This window comes from Anabrus simplex, chromosome 11 (genome assembly GCF_040414725.1).
Source record: "Anabrus simplex isolate iqAnaSimp1 chromosome 11, ASM4041472v1, whole genome shotgun sequence".
NCBI lineage: Eukaryota > Metazoa > Arthropoda > Insecta > Orthoptera > Tettigoniidae > Anabrus > Anabrus simplex.
The window spans coordinates 110,407,839-110,433,170 of record NC_090275.1 but is presented as its reverse complement, the minus strand read 5'-3'; the positions used below and the strand labels follow the sequence as shown (position 1 = coordinate 110,433,170).

The window sequence follows — 25,332 nt, the reverse complement described above, 5'->3', positions numbered from 1 at the left end:
CACTGATATAATGTTGGAAGGAATTCCATTCTAATGACAGAGAGTTAGAAGCTTCTAAATGTGCATTTTAATGGTAGAGGATTCAAGGAAGAACAGCCTTTTTAGCCCATGAAGTGTCACAATATTTGGTCAACTCTTGTTCTGACTCCAACAGTACGGAGGCCTAGGGAGTGCCATCTTTACGCCCTTCGTGGCCCTTGTCTTTCTTAGGCAGATACATTCATTTTTTGAAGTGTCGGACCCCTTGCATGTTTTCTCCTTGATCAGTGTTATATAGAGGATGGTTGCCTAGTTGTACTTTCTCTTAAAGCAATAATCACCATCACCACCTCGGTATAGTAAAACTGAAAGAGACATAAATGATCTGAAATTTTATTCTCTATAACATTTTCGTAGTGTTTTTTCGAAAGAATCAATAACATACGTAATTAAGAATTAGATTTTAGATGACCTCCCCTAAACTACGATTTCAACCAGGGCGAATAAAATTGTTCATGGTGTAGAATGTAGTTCCTTATTCCCCGACTTTACATACTGATTTTACTTAAATTCTGTTTACCCATTTTCTCGTGGATCAGCGTTGATATGTACTTAGCAACAAAAAACCAAATTCCAGAATATCTGTTATCATAGCTAGGATTGTAAAAATGTATAAGATGTAAATGATCAGAAATTTAATACTATATAACTTTAGTTACGTAGCATTTATCGATAGGACCAGTAACAACAAATTACCATTTCATTCAACACGAATAAAATTACGAGGGTTGGGGCAAAATTCATGGCAACTAATTAATGAACGTAGGTTTTCGTGGCTCATTGTAGTAACATAAAGAAAATTAAAGCTACTATATATATATTTAATAATAAAACCAAGGTTTCAGCCAAATTGCATTGGCCTTCATCAGGGCATGTGGAAGTTTTGCCTCCGACAGTGAGCAAAGAAATTCTCTGAAGGAACGTGGAAGTCATGCCCATACTATCCATGGCCTACCCCACTAACTGGACTCAAGGATCGTGGCGCTGTGCTGTGGTGTTTGGGAGGGACAGAGGGTGGTTAATCAGTAACTTGCCAACCACCAAGCAAGAGTAAAACCTCAACAGATGACAATATCTATAGTTACTCAGAAATGAGTGGTGTATTCCTTTTGTAGGATTTTTCCTTCCTTAGGATAATAATATCAGATTAAAAATTTAACTTAATTTTCTCGCATTTTATTTGTTCAAACATTAATCTATTTTTATCTTATAGCCTTATCCTACGTAAGGCATGTTTATTAAGTAAGGCCCGTTTGAAAATAACTACACAACAAAAGACGATTCTCAAACACCACATCCATTTCCAGATTCTACATACTTTACGCTATTTTTCAACATAGCCGCCAAGTTTGTTCAAACACTTATCATACCTTACAACTAAGTTTTGAATACCCTTTTCATAGAAACTTGCTGCCTGCTCTGATATCCAAGAGTTGATCTTGCGCTGGGACAGAGTGTGTTTGGCCTTCACCTTTGGAGGGGAATGTGCGTCTCCATTCCATGCTCTGGTGCTTCTATGCAGACGTGATATGCAAAACCCATGTTTCGTCTCCTGTTACGATCTGACTCAACATGCCGTTACCTTCTTCGGCACTGCAAGTCAAAAACATAATCGAACACTCAAATCTTTTGTTTTTGTGATCCTCCATTAGGAGTTTAGGGCTCCAAAGGGGGCACAGTTTCCTAAAGTTTACATTTTCAGAAACAATTCTGTAAAGCACTGACCTAGACACATCAGGAAAGGCGTTTGATAGAGCTGTTATTGTGAGGCGTGTGTCCTCACGAATCTTCGCTTCAAGTGAGGCCACCAAATCATCTGATCAGAGAAGGGCGACCAGAGCGGGCCTCATCATGGATGTTGTCACTGCCGTCTTTGAAGTCTCATACCTACTTACACACTTTGCCTTCACTCATAACATTACCAGCGTACACTTCGCAAATCTGTCAGTGAATGTCTGCAGCAGACAGGTTCCTTGCCGACAAAAACCATATCACTGGCCGAACCCTGCACACTGCAGGCGAGCCGATAATCTTAAACATTTGAACAAGCACAGAACAGAACCGTAAGGGTTAGCAACAAAGCTGCAACTGAGCACCGTTGTTCCCGAGGAATACCGGCACACGATGCACGCACTTGTTGCGATGCGCACGCGAACAATTAGTGTCTACAACAATTTCCATTCATGCCGTGTGTCGTTAATCAGCTGTTTGTACTCATAATTTGGCACCAATGTCTGACTTCTGGTTAAATGTCAAGTCGAAACTCACAGAAACAGAACTATAGTGATGTTTACCATAGCACAAGCAGACAGCCCTGAATTGTTTCATCAGCGGCACATAAGGATTTCCGCAAGTAACAGGGCACATCGCATTAAAACAAAGCAAATCAAATCAAAATAGATTCTCTCACAAAAGATTTTTTTCTGAAAGTGACAAATCAATATTAACTCTAGGAAATCTTTAATATGGAAGAGAGATGGAAGAAACGCCAGGAAAACTTATCAAAACGAGTTACATGTTACAGTTGTTCCGTGTGGTTGAACTGTTCATAAGCAGCAACCATGGCTGATGGTATGTGTGTGGAAAACAGAAAAGTAGAACATTTGGTGGAAGTTAAGTGCCCATCATCTTTAAAAATAAGGGTATAATAGATGAAGGACGACATACCTCTGTTTAGATAGTCGGAAAAATCATATTTATATGATATTTATTATACAACGTCAAATGCTCATGCATATAGCAGGTTTAAGCATGTCATTTTATATGGATACATATGTTCAGCAAGTACTGATCAGGCTGCACAGAAACATCTCTTTCATTCACACTTGTTTATGTAAGTTAGGTCACTTTTATTTTTATTATTATTATTTACCTAAATCAGCCAATGATAAACCTGAGATACTTGACTAAACGAGAATGTTGAAATACACAACACGGGATATCATCCGCATATGGGAGAAGTTTGGTGGGCAATTTAGTTAATACGTTAAATATTTTAATACGATGTGAATTCTGACAGTAGCGATACTGTGATTCTTGTTCATTTCCTCAACAGTCAGTCACCCATCATGCAAGAAGGGTGGTGTTACAATAACTATCCCACAACCTTCCATGCGTATTTCTATTCCGGGAAACCCTTTTGTCAGCCATTACCACATCACCAGCTTTCAGCAATGACAGCAGCCTGCTACCATCAGTAATAAATGTGTCGCTAGCCCTTCTGCTGTAGCACTTAGATTTAAAGCTGATCATACCATTTGGTGCGATTCCTATGAAAAATTTCACTGTGTAACATCCCTTGTAATGTGAATACAGGTATATGCTATGATTAATTCTGCTTGGTTTTTCAACTTTTATTTTTGTGCAGTCTATTACTGTATACTCTGCAATGGGGATATTTATTTCAAAATTGTTAGGACATTGTTTCTTTGACACTTTCTCTACTAGGCCAGAAAACAAAGTTTGCCATAGTCTTTGTAAGGGTCATAAGTAACAATTCTAGATACTGTAATGCGATGAATACCAAACAGAACTCTCAATGCTGAAAAAGAAACCAGTTACCACCTTCATTAAATAAAATGTAAGCAATTTCTTTTTATTTATTTCGACTTTCCCCAACTTCTTTAAAAGTAAATTGAAAATCTCTGTATTTACACTTGTCAAGTCTCTGAATTCAGAATATTCTTTAATGGACAAGTAACTTTCAAAGCCAATTGTTTCAATTAATTCATCATCATTATTATCCTTTTGTACAATACCTCCACCTAGGTCAAAGCTGACGGGAATGCATGCATGAGTAGCAATATCTTTACCATCTGTCGTGCAGGTAAAAACAAACTCAAGTCATACTATTACTTACATCAGCATCCGTAAATGCATCCACGAATTTACTCCTACTGTTACAATCTATTTCTAGGATCTCATTCTCTTCTCTTACTTTTCTTTTTCTATTTAACACCCTTTTGATATGCTGAGCAGCCAAATCATTTGAAATATTTATTTTCTTATATTCTTTTGGAAAGATTGTAGGGACATATGCAGGATTTTCAGGATGACCAGACCGCCTATTACCAATGAAATGTACACTGCAAATTCTTGAGTGTGGTGTTGGTTGCCAACATGAACCATCTGGGCTAAAAGAAAAAAGAATATATATTTTTGTGTAGATATGTAAATTCTGTCTAAAATATTTATACTGTCAATGAGTGAAAAAACTTACTTTTTACGATTCACTGCTTGAATCCATTTTTTCCGCCTTTCTGCCTCAGTTATCCTCTTAGGAAAAGAATAAAATATCACATCAGTAGTATTTCTGTAGTTATTGGAACACCCTACAACACAACACAGTACGGAACTTCCCCTTCCTTTTTCTTTCTGCATTTTCTATTTTCTTACACCCTACATTCACGATTCCATTTATAGTAACTAAATGAAGCGACAAGTCTACACTTAATTCATCCAGTGGCCGCTAGAGTGTTGCGCACGCAGCGTATGGGGGTATCACACTTCTCTCCCATGGTCTGAAAATAATGGAAAAAATTATTCAAACCAGACTGCGAGCAGAGATAGAAGAACAGCAAGGATTTACAACCAATAGAAGAACAACAGACCTATCTTCATCCTAAAGATGTTAATGGAACAAGACTGATTGTTGTATTCTTCAACCTGTAAAAGGCATACGACTGAATATCTCGTAGGTAAGGTCCAGATGCTGTACCAGAACTGTAGCAGCTGTGTGCGTGTTGGGACTCGCCATTCAGAACGCTTTAATCCCACAAAGGATGTCCCAAAAGGGAGCGCACTCTCACCACAGCTATTTATTACCGACACAGACAATATTCTTAAAAATATGAAAAGAGAATGAGATGGAGAACTACACAAACTACACACATTGGAGTTTGCTGACAATGTAGCCATCTGGGGAGAGAGAGAGGTAGAGGTACAAACTAGGCTGGATGAATGGGTAGCAAAGTTCAAACAGTATTAAATGAAAGTTAGCACAAAAAAACTCTTGCACTGAAAATGAGAAGGAAAGATGTTGGATGCCACAAAGCTTGAGGTGAAAACATTTAAGTGTGTGCAGGTATTCAAATACCTCAGGAGTATGATTTCCAACCAGGGTACTGCAGATAAAGAAATTCTATGTACAACCTTGTAAGACATCTACTTTGGGATACTGCTGAGATGTTTATTCTAAAAAAACAGGAGACAAACTGCAGACCACAACATGTGAACATGATTTCTATACAGCAAAACGGTTGCATAAACTTCCATCTATGAACAGTACCATCAACTTAAGTCATAAGAATCTGTAGGCGCTAAATATAACAGCATTTCACGCATGATCCTACAACAGCTTATAAAGCCTATGCCCTGCATTGTGACGAGAATCTCAAACGTCTTTGAAGTCTATGGCCCCCGAGTGTGTTAATACCTATGTTTAGAACAATATTAATGTCCACTGCTATGCAATGGGCCAGTCCAACCACCCCTTAAGGATTCGCCCAGCTATAATTGTCAGATCAGGACAAATGATTGCAGGCCTGCCTACAATTCCGAACCTTTGAATGGATTGTGATTGCAACATTATTTGCAGAGGGTTCTGGCTGGAGACCAGTGAGTCAGTCAACTTCATTGAACTAAGTGTCAGCATAGACCACAATATAAAAGGAGTTCTCCTAAATTCAAAGTGCATTATGCTGAACACGAAAGTAAAGTCTGTAGTGAAAGAGTAAAATCTATCTAGGATTAATTGCTGGAAACAACTTCAGTCAAAATGAATTCTTTGCAATCATTTATTTAATTTGATACAAAATTAAATAACTAACATAGCATACTGCCTCCTACACTGGTAGGCCTCAATAGCAAGTATGACAATTATATTACTAGCCTAAATAATAGAAAGTTCAAAAAGTCTTTCCTTATAAAGATAACTTGGAACATAAAAAAATAATTTTTAGGTCATTCTTGAAGGAGTACTAGGCCATATAGCCTTACAGGACATTTTTTAATCATTTGTAGGTCATCAAAATCCTAGCCCTAATTAACCTCAATGTTATGGCTGATGAAAGGTGAACTTCCATATACTTTGTAAACAGCTGGACACTGTCAGTGCACTCTTCGCAAACACGCTGGTTCTGAATGGCACCAGTTTTCTTTTCAAGACATGGGGATCATTTGGTGGGTACTTACATAACAATATTTTAAATTATTTTTAGGCCATCCTAGTCATGAAGCAACAAACTAGGGTAACTGAATTTTAATTAAACAAAAGCTGCAAAATGTGTGCGTTACTGTAGTCATATCCAAGCACGTGAACAATGGGGAACAGCTGAGTGGCCAAGTAAGAGCTGGGATATCTGTTGCTATGGATGAAGAATGAGCATCTCAGACATAATCTGAGTCGTGCACCTCCTTGTGCTCAGGCGGCTAGGACACTATAATCTAAAGGTGGTACCTAATTCCATAAAGGAGACATTCCCCACAGGGACTTTGTAAGTAGGGTAGTAGTGGTCATGGGAAGATTTGGGTAATAACCTGGAAAGGCTAGGTTAAACAGCAGGGAAACCTTTTGGACAGTAATAAGGAATTTTAGAAGGCGGGGGGAATGAATATTGTTTTGGGTTAAATAATGTTAACTCATAGCAAATCCCGGGGAATCACCGGACAGGTGGAAGGAATATTTTGAAAATCTTCAAAGTAAATCTTCCTGCTGACATCCTGAACAACCGAGGTCAAGGGGAAGATCATGGTGCTGTTAGTAAAATTATGCTTGACGAAGGGGAAAGGATGGTAAATAAACAAGACTGCCATAAAGCAGCTACAGTAGATGACAGATGTGAAATGGAGAAAAGTAGTGAGAAGGCAGGGAAGAAATGGTTTCATAGAATGTCGTAATAATGGAATATTAGTAAGGTACCTTCTGATTGGACAAAAGAAGTAATTTCACCTATCTATAAGCAAGGGAATGGAAGGATTGAAACAACTATCGAGGTATTTTGGAAGGAAGTATGTGATCAGTGGTTGACAGTAAGTTGAATGAAAACCAGTGTGGTTTCAGACCAAATAGGGGCTGTCAGAATGAGATCAGTATATGCCAGGTAACTGAAAAATGCTATGACAGGAATAGACAGTTATGTTTATGTTTGGTAGATGTACAGTACTGAGGGGAAAAGATGTTAGCCACACTCAGGGATTATGGGATTAAGGGTAGATTATTAAAAAGCAATCAAAGGCATTTATGTTGACAATTGGTATGCAATGAGAATTGATTGCAGAATGAGTTACTGGTTTAAGGTACTTACAGGGATTAAACAAGGCTGTAATCTTTCATCCTTGTTGTTTGAACATTACATGGATCATCTACTGAAAGATATAAATTGACAGGGAAGGAATCAATAAGGTGGAAATATAGTAAGCAGTGTGGCCTATGCCGATGACTTTGTCTTAATGGGCAGACTGTGCTGAAAACCTGCAATATAATATCTTGGAACTAGAAAATAGGTACAATGAGTATCATATGAAAATAGCCTTTCTAAGACTATAGTGATGTCAGTACGAAAGAGATCTAAGAGAACTGAATGTTAGATTGGAACACAGAACTGAAACATGTAATCATTTCAAATATATCAGATATGTGTTTTCCCAGGACGGTAGTATAGTAACCTAAGCAAGATTGAATCAAGATGCAGTGAAGCTAATGCAATGAGCTCGCAGTTGTAATCAATAGTATTCTGTAAGAAAGAAGAGAGCTCCCAAAATGATTCTATCTTTACACTGCTCTGTTTACAGACCAACTTTGCTGTATGGGAGTAAAAGCTGAGTGGACTCAGAATATCTTATTCAAAAATTGGAAGTAAAAGACTTGAAAGTAGCGAGAATGATTGCTGGTACCAACACGTGTGAACAATGGCAGGATACCTGGAATGAGCGGATGAAGGTTAAGTTAAGAATGAACTCTATGGATGAAGCTGTACACATAAATCAGCTTTGGTGGTGGGATCAACTGAGACAAATTAAGGAGAATAGGTTACCTAGGAGAACAGACACAGTCATGGTGAGTAAGAGAAGTGGAGGGAGACTAGGATGACAATGGTTAGACTCAGTTTTTTCTGCTAGTTGTTTTACGTCGCACCGACACAGATAGGTCTTACGGCGACGATGGGACAGGAAAGGGCTAGGAGTGGGAAGGAAGCGGCCGTGGCCTTAATTAAGGTACAGCCCCGGCATTTGCCTGGTGTGAAAATGGGAAACCACGGAAAACCATTTTCAGGGCTGCCGACAGTGGGATTCGAACCTACTATCTCCCGAATACTGGATACTGGCCGCACTTAAGCGACTGCAGCTATCGAGCTCGGTGGACTCAGTTTTAAATGACTTAAGCATTAGAGAGATGGAACTAAACGAAGCAACAAGGCTAGTTACAAATAAAAGATTGTGGAGTTGTTCAGTAAATTCGCAGGGGCTTGCAGACTGAATGCTGAAAGGCATAACATTCTATAATCAAAATGTATGTATGTATGTATGTATGTATGTTGGCAATGCTAGACTTCTCAGAGCAACAACTACTTCCTCAATATCTTATTTGCAATGAATTAATATTATCTAGCAATATTTTATGGTTTTCCAAAGAGTACGTACCGGCACCAGCATTTCCCGATTCTTGCTCCGATTTGACCTCTTAACTTTCTTTGCTGTTGATGCACGGTCATTACTTGTTTTCTTTGAAACCTAAAAAAGAAAGAAATAATCAGGGGTGACAATACAATTTATGTTCTGTCGTTGGCATGAAATAAGTCAATATACTTCATTTATGCAGAAGAGGCTTTAAAGAGGAAATTATTCTGACTATTTAGCTTTACTACTCCAATATGGTATTATATAACTGTAATTTCATTATGTTCACATTATCACACCAAGGTGCACATGTTTATGTAAATTCATTAGAACTGTGCACTGAAACATATTTATAGTTTCCCCGAGTTTTCTGTGATGATACATTCGACCACGGAGTGCACAAGCAACTAATGAAGCCAATAGCCGATATTCAAAGGTGTAACAAAAAAAAAGTAATTATTTTTTACCAGCATTGTTTTGATTTTTTTTATTTGACTTTTTTTTTTTGGATGGGGTGACAATGACGTCCTCTATTGGCTTGACTGTTGCTTTGCTTCTGGGTCGTAACCATAGCACCATAACTCATCACCAGTAATGACCCTTGACAGAAAATCTGGATCAGTTTCAAGCTGTTGTTTCAAAACCAGACATGTTTCAATTCTACATCTTTTGATCGTTGGTCAGAACCTGAGGAACAAACTTGGCAGCAACCTTTTTCATTCCCAAATCTTCCGTTAAAATTTGCTGAACCAAGCTCCAAGATAACCCACTAATCTCTGACAGTTGATCAATTGTCTGCCAACGGTCTGCGAGCACAAGCACTTGAATTTTTTCAACAATTTCATCGATTAGGGCAGTTGACGGACATCCAGAAAGAGGTTTGTCATCAATCGACATGTTGCCATTTTTAAACCGAGCAAACGACCGTAAACTTGAGCTATTCCCATGACGTCATGTTTGTAAGCTATTTTCAACATTAAAACAGTTTCAGCAGCATTTTTACAGAGTAGAAAACAAAATTGCACAGCAGCCTGTTGTTCACTTAAACTTGCCAGCATAAGAAAAAGAACAAGAACAAAACAGAGCTAGCAAAAAAAAAAAAATATATATCATTGCACATGAACAGAAAAAGCCAGGTTGACAACACAGGAGGCACTGAACTGGCAATGAGTTGTGTTATACCAAATAGGATATAAAGATAATAGTAGGAACTCTCTTGAAAGTGCATAGCTTCCCGACGAGACAGCGCCACTAGCACTATCTAGCGGCTCGCAGTGTAAAAACGAACAGCTGCCGACTGCTCCCTGTGGCTGCTATGACATAATACCTGAACCAGAGATCTCAAAATTTCACCTGTACACAAAAATGTATTGGTTTTAAGTTTGAAAGGAATTATGGAATAGCTTTTCAAGAACCTCAAAAATGTTTGATCTGGGGTTATAACATTATATTAGTCACGAAATAAGGCATGAAAAGTAACATCTATTTTAGGCCTACAGCTAGACCAAAACTACTGGATTTTTTCATGTGATGGCCTACTATCTACATTTTTCACATATGTCATGTAGAGTGACAACTATATACATTCAAAAATAACTTAGCCTATTGTACACATGCTATTTCCCACAAACTGAAGTTTAGTCATGACAAATTTCTGTAACAATTCCCATACAACTGCAGGCCAAGCAGTAGCGACAACCATGCACAAACCATAATTATAAATATATATACACAATATTATGTACATACAAATGCACATGAACATGAAATTACATATGCATTACTTTCTGTAATTTGGCATTTTTCTTCTTCTGCTAAGATGTGTAAGAACCATTTGTTTTATTTACAGTCTTTACTGAGGACTGTAAAGTATGTATGGGCCAACAAGGAATAACAATTGTCACACATACCTTCTACACCAACATATTCATTCATTAAGGTCTTCACTAACTTGTCTTTGACACCTTAAGTCCTTTCACATACAAATTTATTTATTCTGAAAACACTGGATGTTTTAGAACAAACATGTGAGAACATTCATTGGGGAAAATCATGTTATTTGATTCATATTTTTTCAAATATGAGGAAGTTTTTGGGATCATGGGAATTACGTTCAAGTATAATAATAATAATAATAATAATAATAATAATAATAATAATAATAAAGAAAATATTATTTTTTATTATTATTATGGGTGGACGCAGGATATCTTATTCATAAGTTAGAAGTAACAGACATGAAAGCAGCAAGAAAGATTGCTGGCACAAACAGGTGGGAACAATGGCAGGAGGGTACTCAGAATGAGGAGATAAAGGCTAATTTAGGAATTAACTCAATGGATGAAGCTGTATGCATAAACCGGCTTCGGTGGTGGGGTCATGTGAGGCGAATGGAGGAGGATAGGTTACCTAGGAGAATAATGGACTCCATAAAGTAGGGTAAGAGAAGTAGAGGGAAACCAAGACGACGATGGTTAGACTCAGTTTCTAACGATTTAAAGATAAGGGGTATAGAACTAAATGAGGCCACAGCACTAGTTGCAAATAGAGAATTGTGGCGACGTTTAGTAAATTTACAGAGGCTTGCAGACTGAACGCTGAAAGACATAACAGTAATGATAATGTATGTATGTATAACAATCATATGGCCTCAGCTAACATGTGCAGACATTTCAATTTGATGCCATCTGGCTGATTGCTTGTCAATTTCGACGTTTCGTTTTACCCTAGGCCTACTAGATGGCAGACCGAGTAAACCGAAATTCTCTTGGACATCTATGTCCGAGATTTTAATTAATTTTGTCGGGTAAACACCATATGTGTCACCAGAGATCTTTTACATGCCGACATCATACGTCATGGAGTGTCGAATGGACTTTGTTCCGCCCTTCAAAACTCTTGACAACCTCTGCCGGGTTTGAACCCGCTATCTTCGGATCCGGAGGCTGACACTCTACCACTAATCTACAGAGGCAGCTATAAGTTCAAATGACGTCAAAACATGTTTACACCCATTGTGTGGCAGTCTTGAGATTGCACAATCATTAATAATATAATTGTCTGCATTTGCCTGTGTAGTTTGCACATTACTGTCGACGATACCATTTTCTTCATTACAATTAGGTCTCTTATAACTAATATTTAATCTTTTGTTCACAGTGCAACTCATTTTCAAATAACTGTATTTGGTTAGGAATACTTCAGCATCAGCCTCACAATTGCTATCTTGTGATCAGGTAAATGATTATTGCTGGGAGTGTCCGGGGACAAGTTCGGCTCGCCAGATGCAGGTCTGGGCATAGAATTTCAAGGATAAGATGCAGGTCTTTCAATGTGACTCCCGTAGGTGACCTGCGCATCGTGATGAGGATTAAATGATGAAGATGGCACACACACACCCAGCCCCCGGGCCAGCGAAATTAACCAATTATGGTTAAAATTTCCAACCCTGCAGAGAATCGAACACGGGACCCTTGTGACCAAAGACCAGCACGCTAACTTTTTTAGCTATGGAGCCGGACTTGTGATGAAGTGAAAGTTCCTTATAGGGATCACGGTAAGTACCTAGGTGTTACTATAAGGAAAGATCTTTATTGGGGTAAATCACGTAAATAGGATTGTAAATAAAGGGTACAGTTCTCTGCACATGGTTATGAGGGTTTTTAGGGGCTGTAGTAAGGATGTAAAGGAGAGGGCAGTCTCTAGTAAGACCCCAACTAGAGTATGGTTCCAATGTACCAGGATAACTTGATTCAAGAACTGGAAAAAATCCAAAGAAAAGTAGCTCGATTTGTTCTGGGTGATTTGCGACAAAAGAGTAGTGTTACAAAAACGTTGCAAAGTATGGGCTGGGAAGACTTGGGAGAAAGAAGATGAGCTGCTCGACTAAGTGGTATGTACTTCTTAAAATTACAAATTATTTATTTGATCAACCACCTATTCAATACATAAAAATCTTTATAATTAGGATTTAATCCTTGTTACAATAGTTTGAACGGGACATGTTTAGCCTGTTTTACAGGCATCATCAGCCATCATAACACCTCAAAGTTAGATCAGGATTCTGATGTTCAAAAGGTATTATTGGATTTTATCAACATTAATAATCTTAAAATTCTTTTCAGACAAGTCTTATTCAACAGAGACACCGTAGTAAAAATACAATGGAATTTAAAAACACTACTTAAAAACTCAACATTTCTTCTAAAAGAACAGGAATATAAAAAATTAGTTAACATGAATCCCAAAATACCTACAGCGAAAGCATTGCCCAAAATTCATGAAAAGGAAATACCTGTTCGACCAATTATTAATGAAATAGCCCTACATACAAAACCTCAAAGTTTCTACATAGTTTTCTTAAGAAACATTTCAAATTCAATAACGAAGATTAAATAAGTTCAACCTACAACCCAACCCCACAATACAAACATAAAATTTACCATCAGAAAGGTTTGACAATGGGTGATCCCTTTTCAGGAACTTTAGCAGGTATATACGTGGACAATTTAGAACACAAGATAGTGACAAAAATTAAAGGGCTCTGCTTATGGCTCCAGTATGTGGATGACCCTTTTGTAACAATAGACAAACACAACAATAGTGAAAAAATTCTTGAATTTTTAAATAATTTAGATTATAATATAAAGTTTACAAAGAGGACGAGAATAACAACTCTATAAATTTTCTTGATATTAACTTAACACATGTCATTAACAAGTTTGAATTTCAATTTTACAGAAAACCACTTATGCCCCAATAACAAAAAAAAAAAAAAAAAAAAACAATTCTCTACACCCAAATTCCCATAACTGTAATGCAGAACATTGTACAGTTTGTACTGAAAAGGTGGACCTTAATAATAAAATATTTAAATACTATTGTAATGTTTAAACACCGCCGAGAACACTGCTTAACCTCAAATGAGAGGAGTGAATCACAATCAGGGATTATGTACCATGAAACATGTAATTTGTATTATCACGTTGACATGATTCCGGGAAGAAGGGTTCCACCTAGTCGATACAATGATTGCTTAAGGCAACTTAATGGTTAAAAGGGGTACATGTTTCGTATATTATCAACATCTTCAGCCACATAACATTATTTAGATGAAAAATACATAAATTAACAAAGTAATGCTTTAGAGGAAGTGTCCTTAAAATTAACATAAGATTGACAACATTAAAACAAACAAAAAACTCAAGAGAAAATATATAAATTATTTCTACAATTGAAAGCAGTCGTCAAGGAAACACTTGTACAATGTTCCATAGAGAATATGTCCTAATGAATATTCTTTTCTTAATTATTCATGAAAAAAAGTCAATTTATAAATTAAAAAGTATACAATTTATAAGTAATTGTCAAAATGAAGAAATCCAGATATCACAATGTGGCTCTTATTACTAATGCAGACAAAAATATTACTAATTCCTTGTTGTAAATTCTTATTAAGCCTAGTTTCCTTTGGAACAATAACTCCTGTCATTCTTTCACAGTCTTGTGTCTGGTGTAATACTGATGATGCGTTCTTCCTTGCCTTAAGCAATCATAGTATCGACTAGGTGGAAAATAAATAAATACTTAGTTTTGAATCTTTTGAAGTGTGATATGGACCATGCAGCTGATTTTATGTAAGGCCTCTCTGTGGGTCGCCTGCTGCCTAACTCGCAGCAATTCATTTGACATGTCATAAAACATTTTCAATTGTTTCACTGACCTTTAACAAACAAATTCATGAGAATTAAAACAATATGCAAGTTCTATCCAGTGCCATTGGTTTTCTTGTTTTCAATTGTCTCTTTCCTTTCGGCAACAACACTCACGAACAAACTCTTCTCATCTTCAGAGAATTTGGATCCTCTCTTCTTTGACGAAATTTTTGAGACCACTCTATAACAGAAAATTAAATTACAAACCAAGCCTATTTTCAACCATGGCTCAGTACTTCAATTATTAATCGAGAAATGGCTATCAGAACGTACGATTAAACTCGATATATCATAATATAATGTTGTTTCAAAATGCGAGATCGTGTCAAAATAAACGGAGCATCTATTCCAGCTCACAAAGCGTCAAAAAGAAACGGGTCGTCATTTTTGACAGGCGTCAAGCATATTAGGACGAAGCTTGGTGAAACCGGCAGCGAGACTGACAAAGGGACAGTCCGGTAACTGTCAACTTGAATATAATTCTTGGCAACCAATATATTTTATTATATACATGGGGTTATTTCCATGGAATTACAGGTGACTGACTACATACATGTCAGAATTACTTGTCCCAATTGTCAGAGGGCTGTCACATACATCAACCAGGAGAGATTCACTTATATTTACTGCCAAGTAAACACACATAATAGTGAAAACTAAAAAGTAGGTTTGTGTGTTTTTTAATATACCGGTACAACATGTGACAAAGTTCGGTGAATAGTCCTGTACTATCAACACAGATGAAAAACGCACAGTGACCTTACTGTCCTTCGGAACAGTCCCCTCCCATAACTATGCACTTCTGAGATCGGCAATATATGTCCTGGAAACTTTGCAAGGCGGCTTTCTTCAAAAGCCTCGTCACGTTTCATTGGATGTCAGGAATATTGTCAAAAAAAGGTGATGAGCATCATTTTGATGCGTGACTTTTCGGCTCTGACCTTATTCCAACAAGGGGATCCTGGAGAACGCCATTCCATGCTTTGCCGTTTTGTTTCAGGGTCGTACCTGAGACAACAGGTTTCATCCTCAGTGACGATACAGTTCAAGAAATTTGGTGTCGCATATGCCATTTTCGACAAAATCCTGGAAAGCCTCTAAACATGCCTGCTTCTGATCATCAGTCAAGTGATGTGGCACAAGATGAGAACACGTTTTTCCTCTTCCCTAACTTCTGGGTAATGATTTGTCGCATGGATTCCCGGTTTATGCCTGGAATTTCTTTGAAGTAGTCCGGGGGTGGTGTTTCTTCCTACGAGTGGAGGGCGTGAGACCCCATTTGTAAAAGAAGTGGAAGAACTCCTTGGAAGCGTGTTCTTCTTCCCCGCCGTAGATTCTTGTTTAGACGGGCTGGGAGGCGATTTCCCAGCCCTGGTCAACGATGCTGCCTCCTCCGGCTTAAGCGTGGCTTTCGCTGACCTCGTGAGGGAACGAGACGTTGTCTTCTTCCCCTGCTGTGCTGGCATAGGTTTCTTAGCCGGCATAGGTTTATTGGTGGTCAAAGGCTGTGATGGACCCGCCTTCGAGCCCTTTCTCTTTGCGGTGTTGTTCACAGGAGCAAATGCCACCTTGGGCGCAGCGATTTCTGGGAAGGTGTTCCAGTTGTAAAGGACGAACCTGGGAGAGACTGCTAACATGCTGAAATCTAGTGTCTTGGCCAGTGTATTCAAAGAATTACACTTACGGTGTGCTTCCTGATAGGAAAGACCATCCAGGGTCGTATTAATCTTCTGGATCTTCTCACTCAGGTAAACCGGACAGTTCTGATCTCGAGGAGAGTGAAGACCAGGGCAGTTAGCGCACCTACATGGAGTTGTGCACTCTTCTGCGCTATGAGCTGCTCTTCCACACGCACCACACAGAGGGATTCAAACAACGAGATACCATGTGTCCAAAACTCTGGCATTGATAGTATCGCTTAGGAGGCGGGATGTACGGGCTTACATTGCAACGATAGATTGTTACCTTGATTCTCTCTGGCAACACCTGACAATTTGAAAGAGACTATGAACGCACCCGTGGCAACGTCTTCACCGTTGACATTGCAAATGATAGGCCAGATGTGTGTCACCCCACGGAGCTTCATGTCTTCCATCAATTCATCATCAGTGTTCAGAATGAAATCACAGTGGAAAATAACTCCATGAATCAGATTCAAGGTTGTGTGTTGTTCTACTTTGACGGGAATTACGCAAAAGCGGTCGCACTTGAGCAACCGATCTGCTTGGAGCGCAGTGCTCATCTTCAGAAGCAAACCACCACTGTGCATTTTCTTTAGGTCCTCAAGTTCACCATATTCACCTTTGATGTGTCGACTGAAACAAATCGATTTGACCAGCTTGAAATCTTGCCCATCGGTTTTGGTAGCAAACAGGAACCTAGAGAAGCTGGAACCCAGACAAATACGCTGCGCTTGTTCCCAAGGGGTTGCCCCCTTAGGGAATCAAATGTTAAAAACTTGGGTAGCGAACTACGCGAGGAGGCAGGCGGAAGTTGTTTCGATGCCATGCTCGAAATCATCCTCCCTGAATGCCACCCACTGCGATCAGGGGTCTCTGTAGCCGAACCAAGCAGCCAAGGCAATACCCACCTGGTCATAGCCAGTACTGCCAGGGGTCCGATGTTGGACAGTGCCTAATACGGGATGACTGAGGCAATGAGCACTAGGACTCCCCCCCCCAGTCACCTGCAATAGCATGTACCCCATAGCATGTACAGAGCACTAAATATAGGAAAGAAAAAAACAGTAAGAATATGTCCTCCTGGCATTCGGCTGTGCGAGGACCTGTGTTGTCAGGCGGATACTACTGCAAGGGTACATGACGCTTCCACCCGCCGCTTCCTGGGTGGTTACTGCACGGGTTTTCGAGCGTAATCGCACGCATAGGAGGTCCATCTCCGAGCAGCACACACATCAAAAATTTTGAACAGGTTTACAACTAAGCCCTGAAAAACAATTTAAAAAATAAAGAGGGGACCATGGCCACATGACCCTTTTAGTCGCCTTCTAAGACAGGCAGGGATTACCTGTGAATGTATTCAGCCCCTCCCATCCACAGCAGGTCCAACACATATCAAACCACAATCCATGTCCGTACCTGGGTCGCCCCTTTTAGTTGCCTCTTACGACAGGCAGGTATACCGCAGGTGTATTCTACATGTGCGCCCCCCACCCGCAGGGGGTTCCACAAATTTTGCGATTTGGATGACTGTCAGGCACCAACAATGGGCTAGCACATTGGTACGGAACTAGTTTTCCCGATTTTATTCCATCCAGGACATATGCTGTGGTGCACACCCGACAGACCACACCGAAAACACGTAATGGAAGATTTGGACCTGCAATATCTGGAAATGTGTCCATCTTTACCACAATTCCAACTTTTAATAGGGGTTGCTGTCTTGTGATAAGGGGACTTGCAACGTTGAAGAGCCCTGGCGATGCAATCAGAGAAGTGGGACAATTAAGAAATATTAACAGATTGATTGGGACACTGACCACAGGTGGTGATCTAAAGAAAGACACAGTTTTGGGGGAAGCGCAGCAAGCCGTGTCAAGGAAACAACTTTTATGAGGAGGAGAAGGGGTTTGGTACCAACCGTTTAATTGATGTGTGGATTCAAATTCGCGACCGAGATAAATCATATCGTCGACACTGTTTACATCAGAGCGCTTTATATCAAGTTCATACTGAGGAGCAAGGTTCCTATAGAAGGTATTGAACATTTCCGCATCTTGAACTTGACAATCAAGGTGGTTGTATAGGGTTAAGATGACTGTTGCACAGTCATCTATAGACTCTTCACAACCTTGAGTCCCACGAAGGATTTCCCGTCTAAGGATAAAGTCCATATCGGACAAGCCAAACCTTACTTTTAATTCTTTGGTGAAATCTGACCAGGTGTAGATTCTGTGCTTGAATAAATTAAACCATCTGCTGGCGGAGCTTTCCAGCATAGCGGGGAATACTGGTACAAATGAATCTAATGATAGTGAAGGGCATGCAGCATTGTCTTCTGCTTTCTCTAAAAATTCAACAAAAGAATGGCCTTTTTTTCTCGCCAGAGAACTTGAGGTCCCATTTCCGTACAACATTGAGAGCCGAGTATAAGAGAGATGAATTAAATGCAGCGGAATGGGGGATCTGACCTACTGCCATATTGGCAGATTTAGGGATCAATGAATTATCTTCATAATTGGTACAAGATTGAGGAGAAGAAACCTCATTTGATACAACATTGTTTTCATGTATCTCAACTCTAGGAGGAGTGTGCAAAATGGATTCACTTTCTTTATCCATGACCTACAAATGAACAGGTTCGTCAAAATAGGGAAGGTGCGACATGAAACAAAAGGGCATAGAAGGCGAGGGTACTAAGATAATGTGTAAAATGAACCAACATACTCATTAAAAGTCAACGTACAGCAAAGAAATTCAGGTGACTACGTGCGGATGTAAGACACAGGGAGTCTGGATTTGTACGAATCCAGTTCTGCTTCACCAAAATTCAACGTTCTGGTGAAACATTTCGATCGACCATGCTCTACATACCATCTTCACCACCCACTACACAAACCGACACATTAGCATACCCAGAAATTTGCTGTAGGATCGGCCAAAACCGGCAATTTTCTAGTCGGGAACTGGATCTGGGCCTCTCTTAAAATAAATCATGATTAAGAAAGGCAAACCCAAGACAGAAACACATTAGTGTAAAGAGGAGATTTTTAAAATTATCTTTGAGTTAAGGCAAAACAAAAAAAGACTAAAGATAACACACAAATTACAGGAAGCAACAAATGCATGAAATACAACTCACGTGAGTCAGCATGAATATTTTCAAGGATATTAGGATTTTATGGACATCTCTTTAATTATTCATTTGAATCCACTGTTTGTAATATCGCAGACATTATCATAAGACTGTAGTACAGTATGCGAACCTTTTCTTGAGCCCAAGTTCCCGTTCAGCACTATGGAGCTCAAGGCTCACGAAACAGTTTCCAACTATACATGGGCAGGAGAATTGTTATCAACTTATCGCATACAGAAACTAGAATAATATGTCTTCCTTATTAATTTTCCTTCAAACAGCCCTCAAAACAATTAACCACGCTTTTACGAGGAAGGTGGAAAAGGTTACATATCAGTCTCGAATCGTAAAAACATTAAAAACTCTCTAGATAATCTCCAAGGAAGAAGTAGTTTTATTTTTCCTGAGAGACTCCATGAATCGAGAAAGGGGCACGTATCCCAAAGATTGTAAAGCAAGGAAAACAAGGAGATTATAAGGAAAGGTATTAAGACGTTGCCATGTCGACACATAAATAAACGTGATATCTGAGAACCAAACAAGAGTAACGGATAAAGATCCCCAAATAATAAAATGGACCCAAAGCATATAACACAACGCGAAAACAAACCACAATAAAACACCCACGCAAATAAGAAATAAAAAAAGTCAGTAAGGAAAAGACACAATAGATAGTACAACCCACCATTTTCACAGTCAATTCACACAATGAGCGTAGCTAGACAGACAGTCCAAAGTATAGAATAAAAAGATAAAACCGAGACACACTGCGGTAGATTTGCAGCAGCACAATTTATCATACACGCAGGCATGGGCTGAATCAGGTTAACAAGAATAAAATAACATAGCCCCCTCATGTACAAGCGAAGGGTCGCCCAATCCAACAGAATCTCAAATAACATACACTGTAGGATACATTCGTATCAGGAAGGGATATGAAAACGAATAGAACATAAGACAACGCTATAGCACAAACAATATCACTCAGCCCAAAGGTGATACGCAGGAGGAGAACAGATATGGACAGGTCCAGACATAACGCATCCAGCAAAATCAAGTCACACATACATGCACACGAAACAAGTTTACAATATCTTTTCATCCTTACACAGCATGAATAAAATAAGCAGAATAATAGAATAAATTAAAAGAAGATCACATGGCCATGAAAATTAAGAAACAACCTAAAAGCAGCAGAAGCAAGTTCATATTCAAAACCATGCATAGATGTTCCTACTTAAAAAAAAAAAAAAATTACAGAATAAGAAAGAACAAGAAGACTGTGGAACTGCCGAATTTTTTTTAGGAATACTTGTGCACTTACTGGGCTACTACTGTAAATGTTACCGGGAAGGTTCTCTGTAGGTACTGCATCTGTTTTCAAGATCTTCTTGGGAGGAAAATGCAGTAATTCTGCTCTTAAATCGCGAACATAACTGGCTTCCGTAAAATGCCGCGAACACACGGTAGATGTAGCTACATTGAAGACATCCTTCCTTTTACATTTTTGTATCCAAACTTTTTGCCGGTCTGAAGCTTTAGGAAATGAATGATACACGATATCTCTTCCTTTCGTCTTTCTGCTGTATGACAGACAGCCAGTTACTGCACATCCAGGCATGTTGTCAAGTTATTGCCAACAGTTATCACCTGCTAAAACACATTTAAGAAATTTTATTCACACTCAAAGTACCGGAGCAAAAAAAAAAAACCCACGCAAATATATATACACTACAGTGACACTATGAACGAACACAAATTTCACTCCACCTACTATTATAATGTTCACGCAACTAACGAAACGAAAATAAGTTCACCTCGCAGCACGAACAGCAATATCAGAGATCTCACAGAAAGGAACTACGATACACACACTACGGTACGTAAAATACAGTAGGCCACTATTCAAACCAATTGCAATATTCGGAAAGAAATTACATGTAGATATTACGTGGAAATCGCCTTTTTTATAAGATAGACAGAGGTACACAACATGCGCGGTTATGTGCAGTCACGGTGCTCCTATGATGACGTCACAAGCAGGACGAGCTAAAAAAACTAACATCTACTGCGCAACCAGTCTGGGCCACCCGTGATCGTCAGCGTTAAAGCGCTGTAAAAAGGTGGTGGCCCTTCTGTTGATTGAATCGGCTAATACGCACGCTCCTCCGGTGATCTCCGGTACTACCGACGGAACGGAGCCAAAGCAGTTACGGAGAATAATAATAATAATAATAATAATAATAATAATAATAATAATAATTGTTAACGAATACATCGCAAATGGGAAATGTCCCAGTGGCACTGGCCACTTACGGTAGTGTAATAATAAAGTTAACAATTACCCAACAACAACAATAAACAAATAAACAACAAGAGTACAACAAGCAATTCCATTGAAGAAAATATTACAAGAAATACTACTAGTTTAATATTCTAAATCTAGCATCACATACAAATTCACACACAACTTAAGTATTTCTAGTACTTAACACTACAGCTTACAATACTATAGGCTGAACTTACTACAAGCATAACACTACAAGTGATAATAAAGTTAAAAACATAACTACCCAACAACACGAGTACAATAAGCAATTCCATGGAAAAAATATTACAAAAAAATACCACTAGTTTAACATTCTAAATTCAGCATCTCATATACAGTTTTTCATACAACTTCGTTATTTCCAGTACTTAGCAATATGCCTTTAAGCCCACCTAGTGGCCATGATCGTTAAGGCGCTGAAGTCTTAAACGGTCTGACACCGAGGTTAGCCCGTTTTCACCATTAGAATGTTGGCCGGCGGGATAGGGGAGGTGGTGGTATACAATTTCTAATCACTAGATTGCGTGCCAAAAGCCTGGATTAAATTCCAAATCTCTCCGCAGTGCTCATATGGAGTGAGGGCATATGACGCTGTTGATGGTGATCTCGTCCGTCGGATGGGGACGTTTAGCCTTCAGCATACCCCTTGGTGCTATTCGGCAGGAGTAGGCATGTGCCGGCACCGGGTTTCGCCCTCTCATTTCATCTCATTAACCGGAAGGGCATAGGTCATAAAAACCCGCCACGACAGATTCATCTTACCTCACCCGACCCTGTAGAGATACGGGACAGGGGTTGGACAAACAACTTAACACTACGCCTTTGCTGGAGGGACCTAGTGTTTACAGTGCATTATGCCTTCGGGCCTCCCCTGCGAACCACGTGACCTTGCCGCGGTGTGGAGGCTTGCGTGTCCCAATGATGCAGATAGCCGAGCCGCAGGTGCAACCATACCGGATGGGTGAATATTGCATTTTCACGACTGCATTGTAATCGAAACAGACTTTCAACGTATTAGGCCGTGTTACGTACATGTAGTACGTGTTGAAGAGATGTTAAGTACAGAACAAAAATGGCCAGCCGGACACCAGTGGGAGGTTGTGGGTTCGGATCCCACTGGTGTCCGGCTGGCCATTTTTGTTCTGTACTTAACATCTCTTCAACACGTACTACATGTACGTAACACGGCCTAATACGTTGAAAGTCTGTTTCGATTACAATGCGGTCGTGAAAATTCAATATTCATTGAGATGCCCCGCAACGGGCGACTTTAACGCACTCTACAGTGTGCTAGCAGCAGTGCCAGACCTGTAGCTCAGATCCTTTCAAACAGAACAAAGATAGCCTAGGCCACCATAGCTCAATTGGTAGAGCAACCGACGCGAAATCGGGAGGTTGTGGGTTCGGATCCCACTGGTGTCCGGCTGGACATTTTTGTTCTGTACTTAACATCTCTTCAACACGTACTACATGTACGTAACACGGCCTAATACGTTGAAAGTCTGTTTCGATATCGGATGGGTATCTGTACAGAGAAAGGGGGGTAGCAGCCTTTCGGAAGTTGCAAGGGCGGCAGTCTAGATGATTGACTGATATGGCCTTGTAATACGGGTAATACTCAACATGGCTTAGCTCTGTTGATACTCCTACACGGTTGAAAGCAACGGGAAACTACAGCAGTAACTAACTCCCGAAGACATGCAGCTCTCTCTGTATGAATGACGTACTGGTGATGGCTTCGTCTCGGGTGAAATATTCCGGAGGTAAAATAGTCCCTCATTCGCATCTCCGGATGGGGACTACACGAGAGGGGGCGATCATCAGGAAGATAGATAATGACATTCTGCGAGTCGGAGCGTGGAATGTTAGAAGTTTGAATCGTTGTTTAGAGAATCTGAAAAGGGAGATGGATAGGCTAAAGTTAGATGTAGTTGGTAGAAGTGAAGTACGTTGGCAGGAAGAACAGGATTTTTGGTCAGGCGACTACCGAATTATCAACACAAAATCAAGCAGGGGAAATGCAGGAGTTGGTTTAATAATGAATAAGAAAACAGGACAGCGTGTAAGCTACTACGACCAGCATAATGAAAGAATTATTGTCGTCAAATAGACACCAAACCAATGCCCACCAAAATAGTGCAGGTCTATATGCCCACTAGTTCAGCGGATGAGGAAATCGAAAGAATATATGAAGAGATAGAAGATTTAATCCAATATGTAAAAGGTGACGACAATCTAATTGTGATGGGCGAAAGGAATGCAGTGGTAGACCAAGGATGAGAAGGTAATACAATCGGAGAATTCGAATTGGGATAAAGGAACGAAAGAGGAAGTCGGCTGGTTGAATTTTGCACCAATCTTAATTTAGTCGTTGCTAATACTTGGTTCAAACAACACAAAAGATGGCTGTATACGTGGACAAGACCTGGAGACACTGGTAGGTATCAAATAGACTTCATTATGATTAGGCAGAGATTCAGAAACCAGGTGTTGGATTGCAAAACTTTTCCAGGAAAAGACGTGGACTCTGATTACAACTTGTTGGTCATGAAATGCCATCTGAAGTTGAAGAAATTGAAGAAAAGAAAGAATGCAAAATTATGGGATCTAGAAAAGTTGAAGGAAAAGAGTGTGAGGGATTGTTTCAAGGAACGTGTTGCACAAGGGCTAAATGCAAAGGCTGAAGGAAACACAATAGAGGAAGAGTGGATAGTCATGAACAATGAAGTCAGTAGGGTTGCTGAAGAAATGTTACGAAGGAAGAAAAGATCAACTAAGAATCAGTGGATAACTCAGGAGATACTAGACCTGATTGATGAACGACGAAAATACAATAATGCTAAAAATGAAGAAGGCAGAAAAGATTAAAGAATGAAGTGGATAGAAAGTGCAAGGTAGCTACGGAAAAATGCTTGAAGGAGAAGTGCATATGTCGAAGGTTGCATGGTCCTAGGAGAGGTAGATGCTGCATACAGGAAAATCAAGGAAACCTTTGGAGAAAGGAAATCTAGGTGTATGAATATTAAGAGCTCAGATGGTAAGCCACTTCTAGGGAAAGAAGACAAAACAGAAAGATGGCAGGAACATATTATTCCCTTGAAATTTGGCATACAATGAACATTTTATTGTGTGTTAAAATGAGAGGCTATTATTTCATTATTATGGGTGAGATATTCCAAGTTCTGTTTTACGAAGACGTGTTCGCATGCACGGAACCGGTTTTTACCAGCCGGGAGCGAAGTACTGATTTTTCAATCGACCAATCAGCTGTATCATGTGACCTAGTGGGAACTTTCAAGGCCAAGGAAGCCTGTTACGCGTATGGAATATTCTGGTAAATTTCGAGAAGTGTAGTAACCTATCAGGTGTGAGAACGACGTCCAATTACGAGACGATATGGAGACACACCCACCTTATGAAAGCTTATATACTCGTGTGTTACGAAGAAACGCTGTCTTACGCTCTTATATTATTGGACTCATATACTCTTGCATTCTTACTGGGATATTTGGACTCTGCAACATTTTAATTTTAATACCCTCTAACAGTATAATATTCAACGAGTCAAGCAGATTTTCGAGGGCTAAGTTTCGTACTGTTATTCTACAAAATTTCGACGTGTTTGTGTGTGCAACACATACTCAAATTTTGTGTTAGTTTCAGCCTTCACCTTACTAAGAAAGAAGAGGACCGCAACGTGTTCATTGAATTTCATCACGATGTTTCAACTACCTGAAAAGGAAACATACAGTATTTCTGGTCTGGACTTGGCTGCTATTATGGTCAACTAAGATGTAGGCAACATCTAACATGGGGAGA

General features: G+C 39.4%; 1 protein-coding gene across 13 annotated transcripts in view; it reads right to left on the bottom strand.

Moving 5' to 3' along the window:
• Positions 1-25,332, bottom strand: part of LOC136883477 (peroxynitrite isomerase THAP4) — a 162,256-nt gene that overhangs the window by 59,219 nt on the left and 77,705 nt on the right. For 7 of the 13 annotated variants that reach the window (XM_068229732.1, XM_068229731.1, XM_068229729.1 and 4 more), the window contains one exon: positions 8,680-8,769. In XM_068229732.1, the coding sequence (XP_068085833.1) occupies positions 8,680-8,769 (90 nt within the window). Of the gene's footprint in view, positions 1-3,898; positions 4,173-4,258; positions 4,560-8,679; positions 8,770-25,332 lie in introns of those variants that run through there. The other 6 variants (XM_068229725.1, XM_068229727.1, XM_068229726.1 and 3 more) reach the window with 2 other exon arrangements.